Source organism: Mustelus asterias, chromosome 22, assembly GCF_964213995.1.
Source record: "Mustelus asterias chromosome 22, sMusAst1.hap1.1, whole genome shotgun sequence".
NCBI classification, from domain to species: domain Eukaryota; kingdom Metazoa; phylum Chordata; class Chondrichthyes; order Carcharhiniformes; family Triakidae; genus Mustelus; species Mustelus asterias.
The window spans coordinates 24,339,437-24,353,476 of NC_135822.1; the positions used below are offsets into that span (position 1 = coordinate 24,339,437).

General features: G+C 44.9%; 1 protein-coding gene across 1 annotated transcript in view; it reads left to right on the top strand.

The window, feature by feature from the left end:
- ano11 (anoctamin 11) overlaps positions 1–14,040 on the top strand; it is a 60,224-nt gene that overhangs the window by 25,059 nt on the left and 21,125 nt on the right. Inside the window, exons 11-14 of the mRNA XM_078239755.1 lie at positions 571–714; positions 5,322–5,459; positions 7,227–7,325; positions 8,760–8,817. Of these exons, the coding sequence (XP_078095881.1) occupies positions 571–714; positions 5,322–5,459; positions 7,227–7,325; positions 8,760–8,817 (439 nt within the window). The remainder of the gene's footprint in view (positions 1–570; positions 715–5,321; positions 5,460–7,226; positions 7,326–8,759; positions 8,818–14,040) is intronic.

The following is a 14,040-nucleotide window of genomic DNA, read 5'->3' on the forward strand; positions in this document are numbered from 1 at the left end:
TTCCCGGCTTGGGTCACTGTCTGTGTGGAGTCTGCACGTTCTCCCCTTGTCTGCGTGGGTTTCCTCCGGGTGCTCCGGTTTCCTCTCACACTCCAAAGACGTGCTGGTTAGGTGCATTGGCCATGCTAAATTTTCCCTCAGTGCACCCGAACAGGAGTGTGGCGACTAGGGGGTTTTCACAGTAACTTCATTGCAGTGTGAATGTAAGTCTACTTGTGACTAGTAAATAAACTTTAACTTTTTGGCTAAAGAGGTTTTTCCTGACTTTCTAATGGACGTTATTAGTGACCATCTTATATTTATAACGCTGGATTCCCCCACATGTGTACACAATCTGTAATCTTAAAGACCTCTATTATATCATCCCTCACTACCCTCCGCCTTCTCTTCTCTAGAGAAAAGAGCCCCAGCCTGCTCAACCTCTCCTCATAGTTATAACCCCAATATTAATTAATGTTATAGAGTCCAGTATTAATCATGAGGCCCATTTCTTAAAGATTTACACTCTTAATGAGAATTAGCATAACCCTGAGTTGTATTTTATTGTCTCATCACATTTGTTCCCTGCAGCTGGGTTACCTCTTTGACCATTCTGGCACAGTCTTCTTCAGTATCTTCATGTCCTTCTGGGCAGTGACCTTCCTGGAGTACTGGAAGCGGAAGAATGCCACTCTGGCATATCACTGGGATTGCATGAACTTTGAGGAGGACGAGGTGAGACAGAATAAAGGAAGATGTATCAGTTGATTCAGTCTGTAAGTCTAGCCCAGTTCAGTCCTGCTTTGTTAGGTCCAGATCCTTGAAAGCTTAATTGTCCTCCTTTAAACTTTCAAATCATATACAATTTCAACATTCCTACTGATAGTAAAATCTCAGATAAGTTTTCATATCTTCTGAGATGATTTGAATGACGTAGAACTGACATGAAAATCACCCCAGTGGAAGGGAGGTGGACCAGACTTGTGGATAGGCGTTTGGACAGCCACCGTGTTTCTGGGCGCTAGCTAATTCTAAGTACTCTTAAGTAAAATAAAAACATTGTGTAAAGCCATAGTAACCAGAAGCGGTGGTTGATGATATCGTGCGAGTGGAATAGGTTGTTTTCTGAGCAGCTAAGGACAGCTGATGTATTCTGGGGCAGTGCACTGACTCACATTTACATTGAGCATTGCATCCAGGAGGTAATGGTTGGGATTTTCCGCTCCCAATCGTGTGGGGCAGGTTCGATGACAGGAATGGAAAATATCACGAGAATTGCAAAGTCGCATTTTATGTCGGCGTAAACGCATGATGCAATTATCCCCCCCTCCTATCCCGCTAACCATCAGCGACTGGGTGCATTTCTCCATGTTGAGCAGTGGGAACATCATTTGAATATATTAACATATAATTATCAGGCCCCTATGCCTCCACTAATCCCCTCCCCCATCTGATAATCCATTCATATTGGCGGGACGGGGCACAAGTCATTGGCTTCCCAAGATGTTCAGCTAGTGAGCAGACCTCCCAGGGGAGCTCCGGTGAGTGCAGCGCTCGGGGGAGAGTTTCATGCCTGGGCAGGGCGATGGAGGTGTTCCAGGGTGTTCTCTGCACTGGGGCAGCCTTTAAAAATGGCGCCCCGATCCTCGACTCACTAAGTTGCCAGCGGGATGGGCCAATCAAAATCTCCTCCGTCTGCTATATGTCATGGGACCCGCCCCTTTCTTCAAAGTTTCAGTGTTTTCTCTCCATCACAAAGATTATTCGCTTCTGTTGAAGTGGAAACTTTTCTGCTCCTTGACTGTGATATAAAGACTCAAACAAAATTTGTTCCGACAATACAACAAGCATTTATTTATGAATAACTACATGCAGTATATGGCTGAAACTTGGGGTCAGAGAGCAGTTGGTACAACTGCTGATTCTTCCACAAGTCCGCAATTACACAGAGAAACAGTTCAGTATTTATACATAATCATTATCAGTTTTCATGACCAGAGCATATTCAGGAATTCGATTAGTAATAGAATCATAAGCAATATCATTAATCATGTTTTAACTTGCTGACCTCCTAGAACTTTTTGTCTCATTATTCATACCCTTATCTTGTCCTTTGATGGAACAGAAGAAGGTCGGTGACTCCTTCCTCCCTGACCTTATCTTGTTTTATTTACTCATTTAGCCTTATTAACTCTTACAGGGGTCTGGCATTTTGAAATAGCTTTGGTCAGCCATTCTTTATATTGTAACAAATAGTTGACCAATTTTCCCATCATGCCCTTACTTAGTTCGTACCACTTCACAGCTTCCACCTCTGTAACATCACCTGCCTCCACTTTTCTTCAGACTAAACACCCTGTATAAAGCATTACACAGGCAGTTATACATTCAGATCCAGTTACAAGGAATTAATATATACCAAAGGTATACATTCGTTCAGAAATATTCTATATCCATCAAAGATGCCAAAAGACAATATCGGACCAAGCTAGAGTCCCAAGCTAGCCACACCGACCCCCGCCGACTATGGCAAGGTCTGCAAGACATAACAGGCTACAAGATGAAGGCATGTAAAATTGCCGGCTCCAACGCACCCCTCCCTGATGAGCTCAATGCATTCTACTCCTGTTTTGAGCAAGAGGTCAGCGAGAGCATGCCCTCCACCCTGGAAGCCCTGGATGAACCTGTATCTGGGGTCACCATTGCAGATGTCAGAACAGCTTTCTTGAAGGTCAACCCAAGGAAAGCAACTGGCCCGGATGGGGTACCCGGACGTGCACTTAGATCCTGCGCGGATCAGCTGGCGGAGGTATTCACAGACATCTTCAACCTCTCTTTACAACAATCTGAGGTCCCTGCCTGCTTCAAGAAGATGACCATCATCCCGGTACCTAAGAAAAACCAAGCATCGTGCCTTAATGACTATCGGCCGGTGGCTCTGATATCCATCATTATGAAGTGCTACGAAAGGTTAGTCATGGCACGAATCAATTCCAGCCTCCCGGACTGCCTGGATCCACTACAGTTTGCCTACCGCCGCAACAGGTCCACAGCAGACGCCATTTCCCTGGCTCTGCACTCAACCCTGGAACACCTAGATAACATGGACACCTATGTCAGACTCCTATTTATTGATGACAGCTCAGCTTCAACACTATTAATCCCACAAAACTCATCTTCAAACTCCATGGCCTGGGCCTGGGCACCTCCCTCTGCGACTGGATCCTGAACTTCCTAACTCACAGACCACAATCAGTAAGGATAGGCAACAACACCTCCTCCATGATCATCCTCAACACCGGTGCCCCACAAGGCTGTGTTCTCAGCCCCCTGCTATACTCCTTATACACCTATGACTGTGCGGCCAAATTCCCCTCCAATTCGATTTTCAAGTTTGCTGACGACACCACCCTAGTGGGTCAGATCTCAAACAATGACGAGACAGAGTACAGGAATGAGATAGAAAATCTGGTGAACTAGTGTGGCAACAATAATCTCTTCCTCAATGTCAACAAAATGAAGGCGATTTGACTTCAGGAAGCGTAAAGGAGAACATGCCCTATGAAAAGTATCAATGGGGACGAAGTAGAAAAGGTCGAGAGCTTCAAGTTTTTAGGTGTCCAGATCACCAACAACCTGTCCTGGTCCCCCAATGCCGACACTATAGTTAAGAAAGCCCACCAATGCCTCTACTTTCTCACTAAGGAAATTTGGCATGTCAGCTACAACTCTCACCAACTTTTACAGATGCACCATAGAAAGCATTCTTTCTGGTTGTATCACAGCTTGGTATGGCTCCTGCTCTGCCCAAGACTGCAAAGATCTATAAAAGATTGTGAATGAAGCCCAATCCAGCCTCCCATCCATTGACCCTGTCTGCACTTCCCGCTGCCTCGGTAAAGCAACGAGCGTAATTAAAGATCCCACGCACCCCGGACATTCTCTCTTCCACCTTCTTCCTTCGGGAAAAAGATACAAAAGTCTGAGGTCACGTACCAACCGACTCAAGAACAGCTTCTTCCCTGCTGCTGTCAGACTTTTAAATGGACTCACCTTGCATTAAGTTGATCTTTCTCTACACCCTAGCTATGACTGTAACACTACATTCTCGTTTCCTTCTCTATGAACGGTATGTTTGTCTGTATAGCGCGCAAGAAACAATACTTTTCACTGTATTAATACATGTGACAATAAATCAAATCAAATATATCCACTTGCAATTAATAGTTAGGATTACATAATGTATAACATATGAGTATATTTGTCCAATTACAATTTGTGCACATCTACTTAATTATAATATCATCAAGTACATATTTTCTCTACTTATCTACCAACATCCAGACTTGGGTATGATAGTTATATGCCTGACTGGTGATACATCAAAGCCTCTTGCCTTGTTCCAAACGACACTGACAAACTGCAGCCACACGTGGCTCAATTCAATTCTTATGTATACACTATGTGCCTCCCTTGCAGTTAAGAGTTTTTGGGATCTTGACTGTTATCTGGGACTGCCTAGGGTTAAGATATCTGGGCTGGAATTCTCTGGCTGTTTCTGCCACGCTACCACTGCAAGTGAGGATGGAGAATATGGCGCTCAGCCAAATTTCATTTCACTTCAGCGGGACCAGAGAATCCCGTTGGCGTGACCGGCCAGAGGATTCCGACCCTGGTTTCTCTGTTTTAGCAGCTAACAGCTTATGTGATTTTTTTTTAAAAACCTGTCTGATTATCAACCCCTTCAGCCTCCATTGCTATCAGCGGCTCTAACACCACTTTTCCTGCCTGACCTTGACTCCAGGAAAATCTTGCCTGATGAACCTCTCCAAGTACAGTAAACATGATCCCCAGATACTTGGAACCTGTCTCATCCAACCAAATGGAAGGTGCTTAATGACACCAAAAAGGCAATGAAGACAAAATGGCATCATTTATGGTTTTTTTGACAATTTACAATATATCTTATCAGGAGAGGAAATAATTCAGCTCGATCCAGAAGCTATACTGTGTGAGGAGGAGAGGATTTGTGTGAGCCATAGCTTCCAGTGTAGGAAAGAAGGGATGGGTGTTAGAGGCACTTTCCCCATTTGTCTCATAGAATTGGAAAGTAGGTGCATGACATTGTTTAGTTGCTGCTTGGCTTTGTTCTATTTGGTGGGAATGGTTTTGCTGTCAAATGACAAGGTTTGGATCCCAGTTAACATTCACTGATTCCTTGTACCATTCTTTTCAGCGTTTGTATGCTGTAATGGCAGTGGGGATTAACAGCAGGGTGAAATGAAAGACGCTGGCACCAGACCTCAGGGATCTACTTTGTAACCGCAACTCTTTTCCTGCAGGAACGTCCAAGACCTGAGTTTGCAGCAATGGCACCGATGATGGAACAGAATCCAATAACTGGGGTCAAGGAGCCCTATTTCCCTGAGAGAGACCGTCTGTCCCGAATCTTCACCGGATCGATGGTTATTATAATTATGGTGAGGGGACAGATGTTATTAGAAAGAATGGACCTTAATCTGTTAGAAACTGGGTTCCAGACTTGGATTCATAGAATCGTACAGTGCAGAAGGAGGCCATTCAGCCCATCAAGTCTGCACCGACCTCAATCCCACCCAAGCCCTATCCCCATAACCCCATACATTTACTTACCCTAGCTAATCCTCCTGACACTAAGTGACAATTTAGCATGGCCAATCCACATAACCTGCATGTCTTTGGACTGTGGGAGGAAACCGGAGCACCCGGAGGAAACCCGAGCACCCGGAGGAAACCTATGTAGGCACGGGGAGAATGTGCAAAGTCCACACAGACTATGACCCAAGCCAGGAATTGAACCCGGGTCCCTGGCACTGAGGCAGCAGTGCTAACCACTGTGTCACTGTGCCAAACACCGTGCTGCCCAATTCATGGGCATTTGCTTGCCAAGAATTAAGGACTTTCATTTCTGACAACAATCCTTTTTCAATTGCTGGTGAAAGACTGCTCAGAAACTTGTGAAAATATGGACAAGTCTAGCAAGCCAGGAAAATAATGGCGTTCCATAGTCACTGCCATACATATTTCCATTATTGTTATATAGAGTCATTGAATAGAAGCATAGAATCCCTACAATGCAGAAGGAGGCCATTTGGCCCATCGAGTCTGCACTGACTTTCTGACAGAGCATCTTACCCAGGCCCCTATCCCATTCCCTTAACCACACACATTTACCCTGCTAATCCCCCTAACCTACACATCTCTGAACAATAAGTGCCAATTTAGCATGGCCAATCCACCTAATCTGCACATCTTTGAACTGTGGGAGGAAACTGGAGCACCCGGAAGAAACCCACGCAGACACCGGGAGAACATGCAAACTCCACGCAGACAGTCACATTCCAGGCTGGAATCAAACCCGGGTCCCTGGTGCTGTGGGGCAGCAGTGCTAACCACTGTGCCACCTTGCCGCCCTAGATGGATTTCCCCAGAACTGCTGGAAACAAAGCCACCTCACTTAACAAAGTTGAGAGTGGCTTCAGCATCAGTATGTGAAGTAAATGCCTTAACTGACAACTCCAAATACTAATAATACCTGGCTTGGAATGTTAAAATGGAATGTGGGGCTTTTGTACATATTCATAGGGAAGAATTTGAATTATTTGTCTCCCATCTTTTGGTCACAAATTCACTACTACTCTGCACAGGCTCTTGACATTGAGTTGCAATGGTTCCTGATGCCTAACACACAGGGTCCTCTGCAAAGATAAGCGATTTGACCTGTTCGGTGCTCGCTCAGACCAAGATGGTGCTGGACACGGGACACTTTTCCACGATTGGGAAAGAACACTCTCGGTTTCAGGGAGGGATAATGGGCTGTGCTTGTTTATTGGGATATTGGTGTGTGTTGTTTTAAGGAGAATGATGGGAATGTTTGGTTTATTGGGAAGTATTGGAGGTTTATTGGGCTTTCGTGGTTTAATCGGTCTTGTATTTAATGCTTCTAATAATTTTGAGGAAATACTAATAGTTATTTATATTCTCCCCTTCAATCCTCCCTTTTTGGCTTTTCTCCTCTCCACTCTCACTTCTTGTTCACTTTCTCATTCTTCTTCAAACTGCTTTCCCATCTTCCTTGTTCTTCCATTTTCCATTCCCTTTATTTGATATCACCTTTTACTGCCCTCACCATTCTTTCTCTGCCTATCCCTCGGATTCTGCCCTCGATTATCACTCTTCCCGTTTCCTATATTTCCTGCCGGGCCCAGCTGTGCGTAGTGATGATATTCCTGGTGACTGTGATCATGTATCGTGGGATTATCAGCGTTATGATGTATCACACAGGCAACACTATTCTGATGACCCAGGTAAGAGAAGGATAACCCACCCTGGATGTTAACTGCTGGGCCTGGTTCAAAATAATTCAAACCAATGCGCATGTTCAGGCTTCCATATGTATGAGGCTTTGTTGCAGGATCATTACTCTGCTTGTAACAATGCTGCACTGGGAGTGCGTGATGATGATGTGGAGATGTCGGCATTGGACTGGGGGAAGCACAGTAAGAAGTCTCACAACACCAGGTTAAAGTCCAACAGGTTTATTTGGCAGCACCAGCTTTCGGAGTCTCAGGCTCCTTCCTCAGGAAGGAGCTTGAGACTCCGAAAGCTTGTGCTGCCAAATAAACCTGTTGGACTTTAACCTGATGTTGTGAGACTTCTTACTGTGTGATGGGACAGTGTAGAAGGAGCTTCACATTGTATCCAATATGTACTGTACCGTACCACCTTATGCTTGATGGAGCAGCGCAGAGGGAGCACCATTGTGCATTTAACCCATGCTATACCTGAGGAGTAAAGGACCAAGTCTGACACTACGGGTGGAATTTTCCTGTCCCGCCTGCCACAGGAATCGTAGCGGGCAGGACAGGACCATGCAAAGGTCTGTTGACCCCAGGCAGAATTTTCCAATCTTGGGGCGAGCGCGGCCGGAAAATCCCGCCCCACGTGTTTGAAAAGGAAACTGCTGCATTCCTCAGCCCTCACAGCATCAACAACTTGCACTTACATCGGATGAACAATGTATCCCACACAAGCATAATGAAAACAAGGGCTGAATTAGGAGGCAGGGGATTTGCAGGGATGATTGGAGAAACGGGCCTGAATTTTACCGCCTCAGAATCAGGGCTGGCGAGGCTCACAGAACGGAATTCTCCAATGGCCTCGGACGGGATTTTACGAGCCGCGCCTGAGCGAGGTCGTAAAACACCAGCCATGGATTTTGAAGAGGTTTTTAAATGTGGAGAGAGAGATTAAAAATGGATGGGAGCGGCTGAAGAAGGTAAAGAGAATATGGAAAAGAGAAGGAAAGAGCACAGAAGGCCAGAGTGTGAAGCTCGTTGTTCAGTGAGGATACAGGTGTGGAGAGATTTCAGGAATAAGGGGCTTATGTTGTGAAGGGTTTTTATAGACAAATACAAGGGTTGTGAGTTGAAAGGATTGGGGCAAAGGGAGTGTGTACCACTCGAACGAGAAAGCTTCAAGGTCAAGCCAGCTGTGGTGGTAGATAGGCCCCACCTTTGGGTAAAGCACAAGGCCTCAAGATTAAACTTGCGTTTCTGCAGTGGAGAACCAGTTAAAAATCAATCTCATGAGATTGGGTGGTCATTAAATTTGGTTTAAGAATGTAACCTATTTTGATGTGCGTCAACTGCTTTGTAATCCTTGCTAATAATAAATGTCACTTCTGACATTTTCCCACTGATGGCAACTCGTGATTTATGATACCCCGATTTCATTTCCAGACAGAAGATCCTGGATCTTTGGTGCAAGGTGGGGCTCCTTCAATCATTGCAGCTGCAAGTATGAGCTGCTTTGACCACCAGATAGCCCCTCACACACAGTATTAAGATACAATTTTCTCTCTTCCTCTCCCAAAGTTGTGAACTGTTTTTGGGAACAGTTCCATGGGTGGCGGCAGCCCTCTGGTTCCTCGTTCACCTGTCTATTCCCCATGTACAGTTGTTATGTTGCATTTATTCTAATTGTTGTGACTGTACTCAGTGTGTTACATTAATCCCAAACAGGCTGGAAACATTGCAAATATCAGCAGCTCCATGGTAAACCTTATACTCATCCTGCTGATGGGCCAAGTCTACACCTCACTGGCAGAAAAACTCACCAGATGGGGTAAGGAAACTCTCACAAGCCATTAACATAGTCAATTCAAAGTCAGACCCCATTTAGTATAAATTTGTCAATGGCTTTGTCCATTTGAGTTGGTTGTAAGACACTAGTCAGATTCAACTCAGTCACATGGTTTTAGCTTCTTTGTCCGTTATAGATCCCAGTTAACACCATGCCATCTAGTCACAGTCTGAATTGTACGGTGGTAGAGTGTTGGATACTGTTTGGCATGTCTTAATAAAGACTTCATAATCTTAAATTGGTTAACTATATGCGTTTGTTAACTATAAAACCTATGTGCATATATGTAGTATAGGTTTCAGAGGGCAGCACGGTGGCACAGTGGTTAGCACTGCTGCCTCACAGCGCCAGGGACCCGGGTTCGATTCCCGGCTTGGGCCACTGTGACTGTGGAGTCTGCACATTCTCCCCGTGTCTGCGTGGGTTTCCTCCGGGTGCTCCGGTTTGCTCCCACAGTCCGAAAGATGTGCTGGTTAGGTGCATTGGCCATGCTAGATTCTCCCTCAGTGTACCCGAACAAGCGCCAGAGTGTGGCAACTAGGGGATTTTCACAGTAACTTCATTGCAGTGTTAATGTAAGTCTACTTGTGACTAATAAATAAACTTTAACTTTAACTTAAACTTAACTTTTAACTTTAAGTTCAGAGCTGTCTTCATGCTTGTTTGTGCACACAGCTCTGTCCAACATTAGACGGACCTCTAAATGTGAATAATGTGTTCTCTTACATCAGTGTGTGGGCAGTTCTGTACTACGCCCTATTATTGCTTTATATGTGCCAGACCATTGTAAACTAACATAACCGGTTCCCAACTGAACAGATCACTAGTTTAAAATGCTCCAATATGAGGGACACAGCACTGATCCTTGGGAAGTCCCAAGGAGGAATTGGTGGAATCAAGACTGAAATAATTTGGCATGCGATAAACTTTCACAAGTGATTGAACAGGTCAGCGAGCAGTTGAATTTGCACAAGTGTCAACTGTGCAACATCAGTATGTTTGCAGAGGCCCAGGTTATACATGTTGAGGTCAGCCTGTGTCTGCTACTCAAAGTGTTGTGGCTTGAGAATGATTGAGCGTTGCTGCTGACTAAACAGGAAATTTGTGCAATCAGATTAATCTGGTCTATTAGAGTAGCAAACCATATTTATATTGCAGCACTTGGTATGCCTGAATTAGGTTTGCTTGCAGGCTTGACAGTCTGTGTAAATGGTTATGCTGCTGGACTTGCGTGCATGCTAAGCAGCAGAAAACAGAACTAAGTGATCTCACCATCAATGGATTAGGTCAAAGCTCTGCAATTCTGCCACATCTGCTCATAAATGAGCGACGATTAAACAACTAATGGGAGGAGGAGGCTCCGTGAACATCCCTGTTCTCAGCAATGGGGGGGGGGACCCCAACACACGAGTGCAAAATGTTCTCAACCATCTTAGGCCAGAAAATGCGGACTGGATATTCCAGCTATCCCCTTCCTGTGATCCCTTCTGTCACAGAAGCCAACTTAATTCACTCCACGAAATGGCTGAGCACATTGGAAACAGTAAAGGCTATGGATCAAACAACATCCTGATTGTAGTACTGAAAACTTGTGCTCCAGAACCAGCTATGCCTCCCCAAGTTATTCCAGTACAGTTATCAACTATTGGCAAAAATGAAAAATTAACCAATTTTCTTGGACAATTTCAAAATGGCCGATTACGGCCCCATCAGTCTCAATTATCAACCAAGTATCTTTGACAGTGGCACTTACTCACCAATGGCCTGATCACTGACATTCAGTTTGTGTTCTGCACTTGACCCCAGACCTCACTACAGCCTCAGTTCAAATATGGGCAAAAGAGCTGATTTCCAAAGGTGAGGTAGGAGTGACTGAACTAGACATCAAGGCAGCGTTTGGTCAATGTGATGTTAATGAGACCTTGTAAAATTGAAGTCAATGGGCATTGGGGGAACTATTTGCTGACTGGAGTTATATCTAGCCCAAAGGGAGGCCAATCATTTCAGCCCCTGGCCGTTGCTGCAAGTGCCTCTCAGAGCAGTGCTTTAGGCGCAGCCATCTTCAACTGCTTCATTAATGACCTTTGCTCCAACATAAGGTCAGGAGCGGAGATGTTGCATGATAATTGCACGGTGTTCAATTCGGTTTGCAACTTCTCAGATACTGAAGCAATACTTGTTCACATTGTGACAATCCCTGTGGAGACTGATAACTTTTAAGACGAGATGTGAGTTTCTCAGTGACTGACGGAAGTTACCACATGACATCGGGCATGTCACTTTTTATGACTTTTATCGTAACAAACAAGCTAAAATCAACATTGGTACTTACTAAGTAATGTTTAATCAATCTAAACTACAGAGGAGGTACTTTCTTCATTAACTAATTTTCTCAACCAAAAACCCCACATTGCATTTTTTATGCTACGCCACACTCTCAGCAAAAATGTAGCCTTGCAAATAGAATCGCACCTTTCCAAAAGGTTCTCTTCACTCTGCCACAACAATGTCAGTCTTTTAATGTCCTTTTAAAAGTCCCTTCACTAATCTCCTGAATAGCATTTACAGATTTTCGGTGGCAAGGCACACTCTGGGAACTCCAAGTCTCATCTCTTCAAACAAGAAAGCTGTTCTCTCCATTCTGCTTGGTGGTTAACATAAAACCAATTTTCCCTCTGCCAAGCATAGCATTGCTGTCTTCCTGTCCAGATCTGTCTGTCTGTGAGTCTGCGTTCGCAAAGACCAGTTGCTCCTCTTTTGTCTCGAGATGTGAAAACTGACACTTGAGTTTCCATGTGTTTTGATCTGGGCCTCTGTCTCCATGAGAACCAAATCACACGGGCCTGTAACCAGGCAGGGATCAGTGTGATTTACATCCCCATTTCTGTTTGACCTTAAATTAAAAGAGACAGTTTAAAACATAGCCATGTTATAAAGTCTTGCATTCCTAACAATATGCAACAAGGCCTGGACAGTATTCACGCTTGGGCTGATTGGTGACGAGTGACATTTGTGCCAAAAAAGTGCCATCGCCAACAGGAGACAATTGAACAACCTGCCATTGACATTCAGCAGCAATACCATCACTGAAACCCCATCATCAACATTCTGGAGGTTACCGTTGATCAGGAACGTAACTGGACCAGTCATATAGTTACAGGGGATACAAGAGCAGGTCAGAGGCTGGGTATTCTGTAGCAAATGAATCGCCTTGTGATTCCCCAAATCCTTTCCCCCCCTACAAGGCACAAGTCAGGAATGTGATTAAATACTCTATGCTTGCCTGGATGAGTGCATCTCCAACAACACTGAAGAATGTTGCTGCCATTCAAAACAAAACAGCCATTTAATTGGCATCCCATTCATTTTTTATTTATTTGTTCATGGTATGTGGACGTCGCTGGCTCATTTCTAATTGCCCTTGAGAAGGTGATGGTGAGCTGTCTTCTTGAACTACTGCAGTCCATGTGGTGTAGGTATACCCAGAGTGCTTTTAGGAAGGGAGTTCCAGGATTTAAACCCAGCCATAATGAAGGAATGGCGATATATTTCCAAGTCAGGATGACATGTGGCTTGGAGGGGAACTTGCAGATGATGATGCTCCTATGTATCTGCTGCCCTTCATAGGATCCCTACAGTGCAGAAGGAGACCATTTGGCCTATCGAGTCTGCACCGACTCTCTGACAGAGCATCTTACCCAGGCCCACTCCCCTACCCTATCCCCATAGCCCCATGTATTTACCCCGCTAATCCTCCTAACCTACACATCTTGGGGCACTAATGGACAATTTAGCATGGCCAATCCACCTAACCTTCACATCGTTGGACTTGCCCTTGTCCTTCCAGGTGGTGGAGATCTCGGGTTTGGAAGTTGCTGCTGTAGTTGCTGCAGTGCATCTTGTGGTTGGTACACACTGCTGTGACTGTGCATCAGTGGTGGAGGGAGTGAGTGTTGAAGGTGGTGGATGGGGTGCCAATCAAATGGGTTGCTCTGTCCTGGATAGTGTTGAGCTGCTTGAGTTTTGTTGGAACGGCATTGGAGAGTATTCCATCACACTCCTGACTTGTACTTTGTCGATGGCGGACAGGCTCTGGGAGTCTGGAGGTGAGCTACTTCTGTGGAATTCCCATCCTCTGATCTGTTCTTGTAGCTGCTGTATTTAAACGGCTGGTCCAGTTCAGTCTCTAGTCAATGGAAACCCCCCAGGATGTTAATAGTGGGAGATTCAGCAATGGTAATGCCATTGGATATCATGGTTAAATTCTCTCTTGTTGGAGATGGTCATTGCCTGACACTTGTGTGTATGACTATCATTTGTTACTATCAGCCCAAGCCTGTCCAGGTCTTCTGCACATGGACTAGATTGCTTCAGTATCTGAGGAGATGCGAATGATGCTGAACATTGTACAATCACTAGTGAACATCCCCACTTCTGACCTCATGATGGAAGGAAGGTCATTGATGGAGCAGCTGAATATGGTTGGGCCTAGGACTCTACCCTAAAGAACTCCTGCAACAGTGTACTGGGATGGAGATGATTGACCTGAAATAACCACAGCAATCCTCCTTTGTGCTTGGTATGACTCCAACCAGTGGAGATTTTTCCCCTTGATTTTTATTGACTTCAGTTTTGCTAGAGCTCCTTGATGCCACACTCAGTCAAATGACGCACTGATGTCAAGGGCAGTCACTCTCACCTCACCTCGAGTTCAGCTCTTTCGTGCATGTTTGAACTAAGACTGTAATGAGGTCAGGAACTGAGTGGCTTTGGCGGAACCCAATTCACCACGCTTTCATCGAGATAGATGATGAGGCAGTAATTGGCCAAGTTGGATTTGTCCTGCTTCTTTTGTGGACATAAGTTTGTTCTAGTTTT